This window comes from Conger conger, chromosome 13, assembly GCF_963514075.1.
Source record: "Conger conger chromosome 13, fConCon1.1, whole genome shotgun sequence".
NCBI classification, from domain to species: Eukaryota; Metazoa; Chordata; class Actinopteri; order Anguilliformes; family Congridae; genus Conger; species Conger conger.
In genome coordinates, this window is record NC_083772.1 from 30,068,118 (window position 1) to 30,084,358 (window position 16,241).

General features: G+C 43.9%; 1 protein-coding gene across 1 annotated transcript in view; it reads right to left on the reverse strand.

Annotated features, from left to right (window-relative positions):
- Nucleotides 1-6,642: 6,642 nt before the first annotated feature.
- The window catches only part of LOC133107754 (chloride channel protein 2-like), a 112,147-nt gene continuing 102,548 nt past the window's right edge, over nucleotides 6,643-16,241 (reverse strand). Inside the window, exons 22-25 of the mRNA XM_061216910.1 lie at nucleotides 14,353-14,391; nucleotides 10,887-10,991; nucleotides 9,478-9,568; nucleotides 6,643-6,833 (exon numbers count right to left, since the gene is read on the reverse strand). Of these exons, the coding sequence (XP_061072894.1) occupies nucleotides 6,643-6,833; nucleotides 9,478-9,568; nucleotides 10,887-10,991; nucleotides 14,353-14,391 (426 nt within the window). The remainder of the gene's footprint in view (nucleotides 6,834-9,477; nucleotides 9,569-10,886; nucleotides 10,992-14,352; nucleotides 14,392-16,241) is intronic.

A 16,241-nucleotide genomic window follows, 5' to 3' on the forward strand; every position in this document is an offset into this window, starting at 1 on the left:
TCTTTCATCACGGGAGACGGTGCTTGTGAAGGGAGAAAATGACAGTGGTCATATTAACATGCATTTTCCACAAACAGCTGACTGGCTGGGAAGTCAGCTGACTATATTGACAAAAACAATGCATCGGTTGATTACCCCCGAATCTCCAGTCACTCCGCATAATTCACCACAGAACACAATCAAGTAACATAACTAATATAACTACTTACAGAGGTTACAGATGTTGTTTACAGCCTAGAAGCAGAAAATATAGTTTCCTCCTAGTGTTGCTATTGTGCGCTGGGTTGTGGGAGGGGTGGAGAGTGGGGGAGGGGGCAGAAAAGAGAAAAATGAAGATGCGGACGGGAAAAAGAGTAGAGGTAGGGGAGGTCAGACCTCCGTAACACTCAGGTTGGCCCTCCCTAAAACCCGGTTGGCCACTGGAGACACAGCACTGATGTACAGGTGCAGCGTACAGCTGGCTGGAAATCAGGAGGGGAACATGGAAGCAGCAGTGTCTTACAGGGCCGTGCAGCTGTGTGGTCTTTCAAAGGAAATAAAGGCTGTAATTGGAGATTTGGCGCGGTGGGGTAATGACGAGTCGCTGGGCAGACCCTGATGGATGTCATCTGGGCCCTCGAGAACAAGCTCCCTTCAGTGGTTCCATTGCTGCCATGGAAACTGCACTTCAAGAATCCCAGTAGCCCTTGCACAACCCCGGAGATGGTATAATGCAGCAGTCCCACAGACCAAGAGCATACTGTATCAAACCTGCAGACTGAGTGTGTACTGTATTAAACCAGCACTGAGTGTGTACTGTATTAAACCTGCAGACTGAGTGTGTACTGTATTAAACCTGCAGACTGAGTGTGTACTGTATTAAACCTGCAGACTGAGTGTGTACTGTATTAAACCAGCACTGAGTGTGTACTGTATTAAACCTGCAGACTGAGTGTGTACTGTATTAAACCAGCACTGAGTGTGTACTGTATTAAACCTGCAGACTGAGTGTGTACTGTATCAAACCTGCAGATTGAGTGTGTACTGTATTAAACCAGCACTGAGTGTGTACTGTATTAAACCTGCAGACTGAGTGTGTACTGTATCAAACCTGCAGACTGAGTGTGTACTGTATTAAACCTGCAGACTGAGTGTGTACTGTATTAAACCAGCACTGGGTGTGTACTGTATTAAACCTGCAGACTGAGTGTGTACTGTATCAAACCTGCAGACTGAGTGTGTACTGTATTAAACCTGCAGACTGAGTGTGTACTGTATCAAACCTGCAGACTGAGTGTGTAGTGTATCAAACCTGCACTGATTCTATATTGCATCAAACTGGCAGTCTAAGTGAGTGTACTATATCACACTTCCAGATCATGTGTACTAGTATATCACACTTCCAGATCAAGTATGTACTATATCACACTTCCAGGCCAAGAGAGTGTGCATACTGTATCACATCTGCAGTTTAGCATATCAAACCTGTTCACATTACATGCTCATTTCCCCAAGGAAAAACATATGGGCCCTCTAGTGCCACAGCCCTTTGCCTCAGATAGTCAGCTTCTTAGGCAGTTTAGTCCTCTCCCAGAACATTTTACAGCGAGGCTGTTCCTCTTTACAGCATCCCCATTAAGGCACTAGGCCGTTCAATTGTCAACAGTATCCACATTAACATACCTTGCTTTATTAATTCACACGAACACAAGGATACATTTCAACATGTTAAAATTTTATTCATCCCTGATATACAAAACATGGTTTGTGTTCTCTGAAAAATATCACTACATTTGTTAATTTGTTTCAGCCAGATTCCCTGTTCTCCGCTGGCATATGCAACATGTCCTAGTGAAGCACAGGTTAAGCCAATGAGCAGGCAGGTAGTGCAATCAGAGAAATGGATAAAACGTTTTCTTAAGATATGTGTGCATTAATTAGTTTTGTTTTATTTATTTTTATACTTTATATATTTCCATTTCTTTACAAAAATAAGGTTATCTTGCATTCATGTCAAGTAATAGATTAAAATCTTGTTACAAAAATGAGATGAATCGTTATTGCACAAATTTCTTACCTACTGATAGACAATCATTCAAAGAAAAATAAAAATCACTACTAAAATCCTAGCTTTGATTAATAACTGTTAATAAATATGCATCTGCCGCTTAAATCTGCTTGCAAATGAAATGTCACATGGAACAGGAGTGTGCCTCAAGGCCAAACACAAAACAAACAAACCAAAAAAAAAAAGCAGTGTTTCTGTGTTCTGTCCAGTCCCTCCTAATCTAAATGTGTGTGTATGTCAGTGTGTGTGTGTCTCTGTGCCTGTGTGTGTGTCAGTGTTGGGGATCAGTGCTGAGACATGAGAGTATGTAAAAAGCTGTTCTAACAGGCTGGTTTTATAGTTTGGCCCCATTCTGAATAATCAGAAATAAACCTGATACAATCAACATCGCGTGTGGGTGTGCGCACTTGTGAAGCTCACACTTTAACCTCACATTTCTATAAACTAACTGATTATTTATTTACAGAGGAATTTGTGCCATTTCCGAGAGGCTCAGCATGCGGAGCAGAGTGGAGTCTATCACATTTTTAAACGATAATTTTAACACCTCTGACATATGCTGTGAGCACCGCAGCATACTTAAAATGGCTTCCTGCGAATTTGCGCATCTGTTTGGAGCCGGCTCTCCGGCAGATGCTCAGTGCTCCCAACCGAACGTGATTCCTGGGCATCCTCCGATCCCCAGTGGCCTGTTTGTGCAGCGATGTTGTAATGGCGTCTCTGGGCCCTCCAGAGTGATGTAGGCACTTTGTGAAATGGGCGTGTGGCTGGGCTGAGGCCCAGGTAGCGTGTCATTTTTACATTCGTACAACGCTTCACTTCTGAAACGCAGCGCAACCATTGTTCTGTACTTCGTCGCCCAGCGAACACATAACGCTCTCGCGTAGTTGGACTGATGTTGCAGCCGTGCCGTTGCGTTGCCACAGCGTTACAGGGACGCTGTGTGAATGTTTTGCGAGGGTTATTTGGGGGAGGGACTGGGGTGCAGCTGCTCTTTCGTCTCAGTCAATAGCCTGATTTCCTCAACATGCTACAAGTTCCAAAACCACACTGCCTTAGCTGCATCGACAGTCCACAAGTCATATAACACAGGAATATGTCATTTACAACATGAAACAATGATATGTTAATATATTAAAATTGTAAACCTCTCTTTAGTGTTCTAAGTCGTGCATTCCAAGCAGCCCTGCCCCCATTTTTACAAAAGTAACAAGTGATTAAAGCTTATTTTGGTCAACAACAGGTGCCAATCAAATAATTAATCAAAATTAAATCATCACCAGTAAGAACAAGAATGGTACAAAATAATAAGAGCAATAATAACAACACAATATCACAACAACAACCAGAGTAAGAATAACATTGTCAAATATAGCACTATAAAACTGAAAATGCTCCAAGAAATCTTTTTGAAACTACACTTTTTTGGTCAAAAATTAGACAATGTAATTGGCAAATATTGCAATATTTTAAAATTGCATGCAGTCAGAAATACACCAGCCATGCATACAGGTGGAACGTGTGTGTGTGTGTGTGTGTGTGTGTGTGTGTGTGTGTGTGTGTGTGTTTGAGTGAAGGTGTGTGCACGTGTGCATTTGTATGTACAAATGGAGTGTCAATTTGTTTTTCGTTTGGGGGGGGGGTATGTCTGAAAAAATAAAGAGAAAATGTAATGTTTTTGGGCACGTGGAACTCAGTTGTGCGTGCAGTACAGCCAGCGAAAGGAAGAGGGGGAAGCTAAAGCAGACGGACACACACTGACAGCCTGTGTCACTGAAGAATGCATAGTTGGAAGGCTCGACAATTGTCATTATGGCTGGGAGTCAGCAACACAAACACAATTTCTGAAACACAGAATGGCTTCTGAGAGTAGGAGAATGTGTGCATGTCTGTTTGTGTGTACGCGTGTGAGAGAGTGACAGAGAGAGAAAGAGAGAGATTGTGATTAAGGCTTCTGTGCTAAAATGGGCAGGTCACCCTGCAGACGTTCCAAAATGGCTACAGCACATCCACAGATGCTTCAGCCAGTCCAGCAACAGTACAGAAAGGAAGGAGGGAGCAGCTTTTCACCATGTGCCCATGACAGAAACGACAGCGTTAAAACAACACCTCCATCTGTTTATCTCAGTCTCTGGCTGTGCGTCACACTTCCAGAGTGCTGATATTCCACTGCTGCAGACCATAGTCTGTCCATCCAACAGTCTGTCTGTCTGTCTGTCTGTCTGTCAGCAGCAGGTCAACAATAAATGAAAGCCATGGGGGAGAGTAATTCATCTATATAAAACAGAGGAGTGTTAAAACAGTTACAGCCCATAATACAGCACATATTAAGGTTCAGTGTAACTGAGGGCAGAACAGGAGAAGAGGACGGGAATTCACTGGTCACCCACCCTCTAGGGAGGGACTTGCACATTTAATTTCATTTATCACTGGGGAATATACTCTATTTCGTGGAATAAATTATAAATTGACTTCATACTCAAATTCATTCAAACAACTGAGGAAGTGTTATTAAAGGAGTAACATGGTGGTTGTTTCATACTTTCTTGGTTTTTATAAGCAATTTGCACAAGAGGAGGTTGAAGAAACATGATGAAAATATTAAATCTGCCCGTTCTTTAGTTTTGGAAAAGTAAGAGCTTTAAATGTATCGTCCTATTTCCAACCAGTTGAGAATGCACTCCGTGTAGTGCGGCATCACTCCCCGATCCACGCAGTTTGCACCACTGGCCTACAGGCAAGACAATGCAAATATCAGACTAACATTAGGTTCACTTAAATTTGAGTGCCTTTTAAGGACTATTAGACTATTTCTGGTTATATTCATGTAGCTAGCTAGCTAGTTCGCTTTAATAAGGTGACGTTACTGATAACGTTAGCTAGCTAGTTTGCTTTCATGAGGACATTATAGTTGTGCTTTCACCTTAACTTTGCTAGCTAGCTAGCAAAAATGATTATTGGATTAGTCAGCATCCTTACCTTAGCTATCGATCATAGTTGATATATGAAAAATCATGGAGGTAGCTGTGGTAACAAACAATGTGTGGAAAGTGTTTTATTGTTGCCTAAAGACAACTGGCAAGTGTCACTTTCAACCACCGTGTTACTCCTTTAAGTGAAAAGCATTCCTTTGCAATTAAAAACAAGATCGAAGATGTTAAGTATGGTAAAATGCAAATAGACACAAACAAACACAGGCACACACGCATGCTAAAATCCAGAGTGGTTGCTACAGGAGACCTGCAAGCACAACTGGACTAATTCAGCAACGGTTGCCATGGACTCGTCATGCTAATTCCTATCCTGGGTGTCGTGCAATTAGAGTGGGATGTAGAGAGACAGAGAAGTACTAGAGAGAGAGAGAGAGAGAGAGAGAGAGAGAGAGAGAGAGAGAGAGAGAGAGAGAGAGAGAGAGAGAGAGAGAGGAGAGAGAGAGAGAGAGAGAGAGAGAGAGAGAGAGAGAGAGAGAGAGAGAGATCTTAATGAGAGCTCTGTTGTGAAAAAAAATACCAGGAATGCAGTAACCTACTGTGAGCCCCTCCAAGACATGTTACCATGACTTCAGGTCACCCAAACCTCAGACACGCCTCCGTGCAGGGCAGCAAACAATGTGTCCAGCCTAGCAGCAGCCAAAAGTCTTCACATGACAGCCCCAGTGAGGTGGACAGCCTATACTGTATTTGGCAGGTTATAGCATGCCGCACAGACACTAATCTCCCCTCAGCCTGGGCTTCTGAGAGCTATATTTAGAGAACTTGTCATCACCAGTATGGCCACAGAAAAGAGAGGCTTCTGCAAGAGGATGCAGAGGGAAGAATCCATGGAAAGAGTGTGAGTGTGTGTGCGTGTGTAGAATTGCTGATATCTACCATTAAAACCTTTGAATTAAAGATATAAAGGGTCAGTCAACCTTTTATAAAGGGTTATAATGGCATTTGTTCCATAAACACACAGTGCTCATTCACAGGGCTGAAGGGTGTGTTCCCTGGTATGAAAGTGGGAATGGCAGTGCGGTTTTGGGGAGTGTTGCCGAAAACGGCAACAGCCGACCACACAAGGCTCCCCGGTCACAGAAGCCAAACGAGCTGAAATGCCAGAGAACCATGGTGAAATGTAAGACTCAAAATGGCGGACAATACGAATCCTCTATCACCTCAGAGAAAAAAGGGCATGTACACTTCCTCAGTCACTCTGTCCTGCATTTGGAAGACTGGTTTAAAAATGGCCGCTTGCGCTCACTTGTGTTTCCAGTTCAGGGGCATGGAAACAAAACTGAACAAAGGCGTTAAAACTGTCTAAATTATATTCATCCCTTTCAGTCCTATACGTATGCATGTACATACACATACATGCACTCATACTCATACACACACACACGCGCACCAGGTGTTCTGCACTTGAGAGTTCAGTGCCTACACATGTTTCCTTCAGAACAGACAGTAGTAGGAGACGTCGGATTGGCCGCCGCCCGGTCCCTGTTCGTTTCCTCCTCAGTTCAGTAAAGCGGAGTCAGTGCGGGCGCGGCCGTGGGGGCGGGGGGGCGGGGGTGTAGACTGAAGGAAGCCCTGAGGTTTCGGCTCGTTCCCTCCGGCGCGTCATTGCGACTTCTCGTCCGATTCGGAGGGCAGGCGCTCGCGCGGCAGGGACAGGCTCCGGTGCCGGTCCCACAGCTTGTGCAGCTCCGTGGCCTCGCTCTCGCTGCTGCTGGTCCCGCTGTCACGGAAACTGGCCAGCGGGGGTCTCACTTTCACCCCCTTCACCGTCACCGAGCCCTCGATAGCCTTCCCGCAGCTGTGGGGCGGAGAACAGAGCCCTCAGAAACACGTTTAAACGGAGACCCTGCCCAGGCCACGCCCGCCACTGCTGTCAGTCTCACGCAGGGGGGGCCTCTGAACATACATGCCATTCCCCCATCGATTAGGGGTTTACTCCTGTAATGAGACTTAAAATTGATATTTTTCGCAAAGTTACTCTATGCTTGACAGTACATTTTCTTCTAATCTTGAAATGAAACTCACGCCCCATTGCCAATATTTGAGTCTTATTTGGCAAAAAGAAATCATATAAATAAGATGGGTAAATATTGACATACTTCAGTCCTATTTGTTTTACTTTCTCCATGCATGACCATCACAGGGACAATGTGCTTCTTCTCATTTTCTTTCTTTAAGACAGCGGCCTTGGTGTCTAAAGAAAGACTGTTAAACATTCCAACCCTGATATTAACTAAAATACACTGCCCCCTTTATCCCACCTCTCTCCCAAGCACCCAGCTGACTCGGTTTGCTCATTTTACTAGAAAGATTTACTCACTGTACGGAGTTTGTTCAGTACTTCTGGTGATTTTTTGTGTGAGGCTTATAGAAACCCAGTGTAGTCTACGCTCATTCTGCAGATTTATTGAGTGAATTCGCCTTGCAGCAAAGCCTGCGCATCAAATTAGCTTATGTGCAAAGATATGAACACAAGCCTGAAAGATCCAACTTTTCATTTTGCAAGCTTAACTGTGATCTGTTTACGGGCATTAATGGTTTAAAAGAAATTAAATTTGCCTGTGTTTGACTATGATAGAACATTATTGAGCCTCACCCCTGGCAAAATAATATGATTATTATTTTGAATTTGAAATTGAACTTATATTTAAAAAAATCATCTATAATTTCTGACAATTTATGATTATCATAAAATCCATGGGAGCATTGCATTTCCAAAATGAACTTGGTACAGTATATCACAGTTTCAATATTAAATATGTGCAATAACCCTTCTCATTCCATTCGATTGATTTTATTTTAACGCGAAAATAACGTCAGTTCATTCCACAACTTCCGCTATCTATAACAGTGGTTTTCGGCACTGAAATTACAACAAGGCTAAGTAAGCAGCTAGTCAATCATACAGGAAGGACTACATTTCCTGCAGTTCTTTTACACAGAACTTTTACACAGATTCCTTCATTTATGATCGCTCGGAAAACACATCCTCAATTAGCATTTTCCCCCTGAGTTCTTTCAGTTCAGAGCTCACTGCTCATTTCCTAGTCCACTGTATGGTTGCACTAATGGATTCTCATTGGACACACACGCTAGCAGTTGTATGTAGTCTAGTCTAGATAAGTATCTAGATCAAATAGACATCCAATCAAATGCATCTTATTAATTCATGTACACTCAGTGAACACTTCATTAGGTATTTATTAGACTTCTTTTTTCTACTGCTGTAGCCTATCCACTTGGAGGCTTGACACTGTGTGTTCAGAGAAGCTCTTCTGCATACCACAGCTGTAGTGTGTGGTTATTTGCATTACTGTCACCTTCCTGTCAGCTTTGACTAGTCTGGCCATTCTCCTGTGATGTCTCTTATTAACAAGGCATTTCTGCCCACAGAACTGCTGCTTACTGGATGTTTTTTGTTTTTCGCGCCAGTCTCTGCAAACTCTAGAGACTGCTGTATGTGAAAATCCCAGGATGTCAGCAGTTTCTGAGATGCTCAAACTGAGACACTGAGATACTGTCTGGCACGAACAATCATTCTACGGTCAAAGTGACTTAGATCACATTTCTTCCCCATTCTGACATTTGGTCTGAAAAACAGCTGAACCTTATGACCACGTCTGCATGCTTTTATACATTTAGTTACTCCCACATGATTGGCTGATTAAATATGTAAATAGAGCTAGTGTACAGGTACAGGTCTACCAAACAAAGTGAACATTGAGTGTATATCCACTATATGGCTCAATTGGCAGAATGAGAAAGCTCTAATGAATGAATCATTACATGGAGGTAGATGATCCAGCTCAGTTACTTCAAAATGACCCCCAAGACATACCTTATACCCCTCCTCTGGCAACACGCACAAACACTAGGAAAGGCTTTAATGAGACCTGCCAAATTAACACGGACAACAGACTTCCCATCTCTCCACATAACGGGCTGATTGCATTTGTGAGTGCGAGTGAACAATCATCGGAGTAAATATAAAAGGCAGTTATGAGATGTCTACAACATTATTATTGAGACTGAACAGCTCTGCTTAATTTCCCTCGCATTGTCCGCCTGTCATCTCCACAACAAAGGAATAAATGTCAGGGGGAGAGACTGGATTGCGCCTAGCAACAACTGCAATTTTCCACACAATTTAAGAAGACAAAGTGTGTCTATTTTTTCTTTTGTTCTTTTTCCCTGTGCTGAAAGTCGAGGGGTCTTTGCAGGAGGGCACAGCTAAAAGCCTTTTGTCTTTCAGCCTTCTGCAGAAATCGTGGCTTTAAAAGGACAGACGGTAGAAAGAGGGCTCATTAAATCCTGAACCAATGGCACCCTGATGACATCACGGCCCCAAAGCACTTCTGCCTAATCAAATGACATAATGGAGGTGATGCTGAATGTCACCAGAGTTACGGCAGTGACAAGGTTTATGATTGGTAATGCTCACCTCCTTCAGAGACACTACTCCAATTAGCCGTCCGATGCTGGTGACGTAGGCGTGGTCCAGGCCCAACAGGGAGAAGATGGTGTGCGTCTGTGGTAGCAGGAGAAAGAACTTAGACCCAACCAGTATGACACTGCAAAAAATGTCTTATAATAAGACTTAAGATCCTTTTTTTTTTTTTCTCTCAAGTAGAAAATATTAGCCTGTTTTAAGTTACCGTTCTGCTTGACAAGTAAACAATTCTTACCCCATTGGCAAATCCTCAAACAAGCCAAATTCTCTCACCCCATTGCAATATTTAGCAAAACATTCATAGAAATAGAAAAAGATTTACTGAATGTCCAAATATAGACTTCGATAACTGAGACCTATTCTTTGACTTTCTCGGTGCAAGGCTAACACAGGGACATCAGCAAGAGACAACGTGCTTCTTTTCATTTTCTTTCTTTAAGACAGTAGCCTTGGTGTCTAAAGAAAATAATGTTACGCATTCTAACCCTGATATTGACAAAAATGACTCAAACTCTTACCTCAGTGGCACTATTTTTGTCTTATTCAGAAAACAGTAATTATACAAGATTTTCTTTCCCAATATGAGACTAAAATACTTAGCTGAACACTTGGTTACTCGTTTCTAACCCTGGATTCAGTCTGGCGTTTTACGCCCCGTTGCGTATCTGCGCAACAACAAGTGTGACGTACCGTGGTGCCGTAACAAACAGACGGAAATTGAAAGTTGCTAAGTGCCTGTAAAGGGAGCGCATGACTGTGAGGACAGTCTGCCGCTGTTTAATATTCATGGGAGGCTTGGATACGCTCGTGGCGCTGTTGTGCTGACGAATGGCTGCACAATCCCGCTCTTAAATGTTTAAACAGCCGCCACAGCAGAGCGATGCACATTAGGAGAGGAACACATTAGGCCTCGTGCTCTCGGCAAAGAGAGAGAGGGAGAGAGAGAGGGAGAGGGAGAGGGAGAGGGAGAGGGAGAGGGAGAGGGAGAGGGAGAGGGAGAGGGAGAGGGAGAGGGAGAGGGAGAGGGAGAGGGAGAGGGAGAGGGAGAGGGAGAGGGAGAGAGAGAGAGAGAGAGAGTGCGATGCAGAAGGTGGTTGGGGGCGAGGGGTGGGGGGCGGTGTGCCTGAGTCAGAAGAGCCGCAGATGGAGAACAAAATCAGTGGTGCTCAAACCGCCTGCCCCCTCACTCAAATCCCAAGACTCATTCTGACAGTGCTCATGGAACAGAATATAAAAGGGTGGCAATAGATAACCATGGCATTATATAAGTTTCCTGTGTCGGTTACTGCCATGTCTGTGCATTCATGTACGTATTTGAATGCCGCTGGCGCAAAAGTGGCATAGGAGGGCACACAGGCAGAGGGTAGAGTAGGGCAGAATGGGAAAGAAGACCAACTTTGTGCAGTGATGTTCGCTCCACCAGCTGGAAGGGGGCGGGGTCGATCTTGCAGTTATTAAAGTTGACCTGCTCCTCCAGCTGTTGCTCTTCCCACTCTACAATCTGTGGAGAGAAAGGGGAGGAGTTACAGCCCAGATACACCCACCTGCAGCAGAGTCTCCTCCTCCTCAGTGCTCACTCAGCCAGTACTGTACTTAACAGTACTGTAACTTACGCTTACTGCAGCTACTGTAACTTACGCTAACTGTTAAGAACAAGAGCAATACGAACAATAATAAGAAAAAACAAGAAGAAAAAGAAAATCAAGAGAGGAAAGGACTCTGCACTACACATGATAGTGACACGTGTTGCATCCTGAATGTTGGGCAGGAAGTGATGTCGTTTAAGAGGTGCTGAGCTAGGGATATACAATACTCCCGACGCAACTTGCTAGTGGTCGATCACAAGAGTACATTACTGAGGTTCACTTTTTGGATTCACTGCCACTTCCTTACATCCATAACTTCAATCATCTCCTCCCTCTCCCCACTGTGCAACTGACAGATACGCATTCACATACCGTCAGCTTTGAGAAACCACCCTCCTTTTATTATGAATTGAGCCAAAGTTCCTACAGAGATGCAATCAATAGTTTCTCCTCAGTATAACAATCATGTGCGCACTTAGACCATCAGCAATGGAGAGAGAGAGAGAAGGTGAAAACAAGAGGTAGTGGGGAAGAGAGAGAAATATACCACAATTATTGTTACTGTTACTGTCGTGTTTGGTATAAATGGGGTCTTAACACCAGTAGCCATATTCTGGTATAAATGCTCTCACTGCAACGTTCCCATGTGGATGACAGAAGCAGCAGCTGTTTTACACAGCCAGCAGTGTGTTGTGTGGGGAAAGGGCCACATCAGGTTTACCACAAAGCCTTGCCAGTCACACGGCTTCAACAAAAACCAGCCCACACAGTCAAGATGCTACGGGAGACAACAGGATATATAGGCAGGAGGATTCCTGCTAACACAAAGAGATGCCAAAAACCAACTCTCTTTTATTCTAACCAAATTAATAAGCATTTCAAATGGAAATGCTACACTAGAAACATAGCGGTAGCACTATGTCAAAAAAGGTAATTTGTCAACCTGGTTGAAATGATGATGATTTTGATAATAATACACACATTATTTTTAGGGTTATGATAATAACAAGAATATAAAAATATATATTTAATATATATATATACTGAGCACTTTATTAGGAACACTAATACTAATACTGGGTAGGGCCTCCCTTTGATCTCAAAACAGCCTCAATGGATTCCACAAGATGTTGAAAACATTCTGTTCCGTGATGACATGATTGCATCACGCAATTCCTGTAGATTTTTGCAGTGGTGTAACAGTGTGGGGAATGTTTTCTTGGCACACTTTGGGCCCGTTAATACCAATCAATCATCGCTTGAATGCCACAGCCTATTTGAGTATTGTTGTTGACATGGTGCATTATCATGCTGGAAGTAGCCATTAGAAGATGGGTACATTGTGGCCATGAAGAGATGCACATGGTCAACAACAATACTCAAATAGGCTGTGGCATTCAAGTGATGATTGATTGGTATTAATGGGCCCAAAGTGTGCCGAGAAAACATTCCCCACACCATTACACCGCTGCCACCAGCCTGGACTGAAATCAAGATTCAACAGATCAGGCTATGTTTTTCCAGTCTTCATCTCTTGGTGAGCTTGCACCCACTGCTCAACGTGCAACGCGCTGTGCATTCTGGGATACATTCTGCTACCCACAATTGAGTGGTTATCTGAGTTACCGTAGCCTTTCGGTCAGCTCGAACCAGTCACTATAATATACACCAGTGGGTCACTGAGTGTATATTATACTACCTAGCCATCTCAACAGGCCAGAGAGAATTTGTGTTGCTGGTGGAACAGAGAGACGGTTCCGGCGAAACTGAGGTAGATAAAGCCAGATGAAGCACAAACACTTCCTCAATTTCCTCCTCTGCCAAATTTGCATTGCAGATGGTTCTGACCCAGGAGGCAGAGAAAGCAGAGCTGGCCGTGTGATACTGTACGTACATAACTGCCAGTAAAAAAGCCTCCTCAATACTAACGATATGAATACAATGTAACGTACATCAATGCATTTGGTTTAATATCAAATTGCCCCTTTCTTGTTTTGCATAATTCCTATGGATTGTTTTCATCTGAAAGAGGAAGAGGAGGGAATTGAGAGAAATCGAATATGCTTATGTCCAAAAACACTTCAGCAACACTCCCCCGTTAAGCTAATAAATCCAGTTTGAATCCTCAGCATCCTTAAGATTGAGGGAGGGGAGAGGGAAACGGGGAGACAGACAGACAGACAGATAGAGCAGAGGAGATGGGCGAGAAAGTACGAGAGGCAGAGACAGAAAGAGAGGGGGGGGAGGGAGGAAAAATAGACGAATCCACACGAGTAAAGCCAGAAATCCAGGAGCTGAGGATCTGTTCTGTAACAGGATTGCCGGGTGACGGTCCAGTTTGACGGGCTCATGTTGCATCTCAGTAAGAGAGACGGACAGATTACGAGGATTAAACATTGTTCACAGGCGTAATCCAGAGGAAGGACTGTATCGGCCCGTAGTTATTCTAGCCTGTGCGCAGCGAGAGGGAGAACAGGCCGTCACGCTGAGCAAGCGTTCGGTTGGTGACGCTAGGCAGCCCGTCTCGGTGAATGACTGAACATTTCTCTGCGCCCTGGTGCAGTCGACTGCGCCCTCATCCGATGTGAATGTATGGATTCACCATGACGAACGCGGCCTGCAGCGGAACGCAGGCGCTGTCAGCTCCGTAACGTAATCAGGGAGCCCCACATTACCCTGACCTCACCACCATCCCCCAAGTACTGTCAGCTCCAATTAAAGCGCCAAACCGGGGACGGTGAAATGAATGGTGAAAGAGCAATACACAGGATTAAATTCAAGCCTGAATTTTAAATTCTTTCCATGAGGGGGAAGGAAAATTAGGCAGGACAGGATTTTGTAGGCTTTCATCCCAGACAGCTCAATTTCGGCTACCGTTTTCTGCTCTCAATAAGGTTATGTGGTTACAAACAGGAGAGGCCCCTGCTGTTTCCGGCCACTTATTAGTACCACTTAATATGCTAATATGATAATCATCACTGGTGTGAGCTAATGAGCACCATTTTGAACAGCAAATCAAGTCATTAAGCCTTCAGTGTCTGATACCATAGTATTTTTAGATAGGAACAGAACTTGATTCTAGAGTTGAGCTACAGAGCACAAGGAACAGCATATTAAATGATGTTTCAGCGTAAAGAACAGCTCAGTAAGGAGTGTATATATGCTATAGCAGGGAGGAGAATTTAGAAGGGACACAGTATCTAGCCGACACCAGGATGAAAGATGCACACATTTTAGCAGGGGGTGAGAGGAGAGGAGAAGAACATTTGGTCTTACTTCTCTGGTGGTCATGTCATCATCCACATCTCCATCATCCTGGAGAGAGAGAGAGAGAGAGAGAGAGAGAGAGAGAGAGAGAGAGAGAGAGAGAGAGAGAGAGAGAGAGAGAGAGAGAGAGAGAGAGAGAGAGAGAGAGAGAGAGAGAGAGAGAGAGAGAGAGAGAGAGAGAGAGAGAGAGAGAGCAGGAAAATGTCAAAACATGTCACAAGTACACACACTCACCTGTACACACACGGTCTCTGAGGGTCATAGAAACACGTGTCATCGTTTGCAGACTGCCCCATGGGACGGAATGGAGGAGGATGGAAAAAGCAGAGGAGGCCAACACCTGACTCCTCAATATGCAGTGACACTGTGATGGCCACCAGAGCAAACAGGAAACAACAACCAGCGTTGATGGCCACCTGCTATCAGGTCTGAGCCTTTAACCCATGACGCAACAGCAGGAGACCCACCCATCCCATAGGTGCTGACCCATACATTTTGCCCGTATAAAATATCTTCCGCCTTTTTGAAGGTATACAGACGTATAAGACAGGATACGGTAAATCTAGTCTAATACATTTCCAGTTAACATGAATTCAATTGCAGCAATCACATTATCTTTCTCTGTCTGTTATTCTCTCAAGGTAAGCGGCGCACTCAGGTCATGAGACATACTGGTTGAGATGCATTGTGGGAGGGGGCAGCGAAGTAGAATTTTTGCATTGCTACGCATACACACATGAGCAAGAAAGACAATGATTTTCACACCTGAAAAAAGAGCTTAACCCACCAGGATGTCACCAAAGACACTAAGAACAAGCAAACATATGCTGGAATAATCAGAATAACCAGAGTTTAGTTTCTGTGTCCCGTGGGGGGGAAACGTAAAAGTAGTTGCATCTAGGACTGTATGATCGAAAAATGCTCTTTATGATAACGGACCACAAAGACGCAGTAGGCCATAAAAAACCTTGTGTGCCAACAAACACGCATTTTGCTCCTGCATCCCAGCTTGCAAATGGAGATTCAACATCAGAAGTTTTATTCCGTCATTTCATTGCAGAACACAACCTACCACCGTCTACAGAGCAGACATTAGTTAGTTCTGTAAAGTTGTCTGAGTAAAATAGCAAAGAACTTTCAATGTCAAATTTGTATGTAGGCCTACAAAAGGTTGTTATTAGTCTATGTGGAAAATCGAAATACAGGAATACCTTAAACCAGACAAATAACTGTTGTGGATAATATGTTTCACAGATAGATAATGTTCTGTCTGGTTTTTGGTGAATTGATACAGTACACTTAACACAATCAGACACACACACAGGCTCCCTCTCCCACTGTAACCCTGTTAGAATCACAACCTCAGGACCCAGGTGGGCTGAGTGAAAAAAACACTCTCAGAGACAGTATAACACAAAACAAACCACTTAGTGCACAGAAACGCTGTCACGCACGCACACACGTGCTCAGGGGCACAAAGAGAAAAACTGAACAATACATCTTTCTTTTTCTCCCACACACATATGTATACACACCTGCACATGCTCACACTATACACACATGCTTTCATTCAGGACAGTCACTCACACTCACACTCACACTCACACTCACACTCACACTCACACTCACACTCACACTCACACTCACACTCACACTCACACTCACACTCACACTCACACTCACACTCACACACACACTCACACACACTCACACACACACTCACACACACACTCACACACACACTCACACACACACTCACACATACACTCACATACACTCACATACACTCACATACACTCACATACACTCACATACACTCACATACACTCACATACACTCACATACACACACTCACATACACTCACACACACTCACACTCGTGGTGCTCTGATGACACA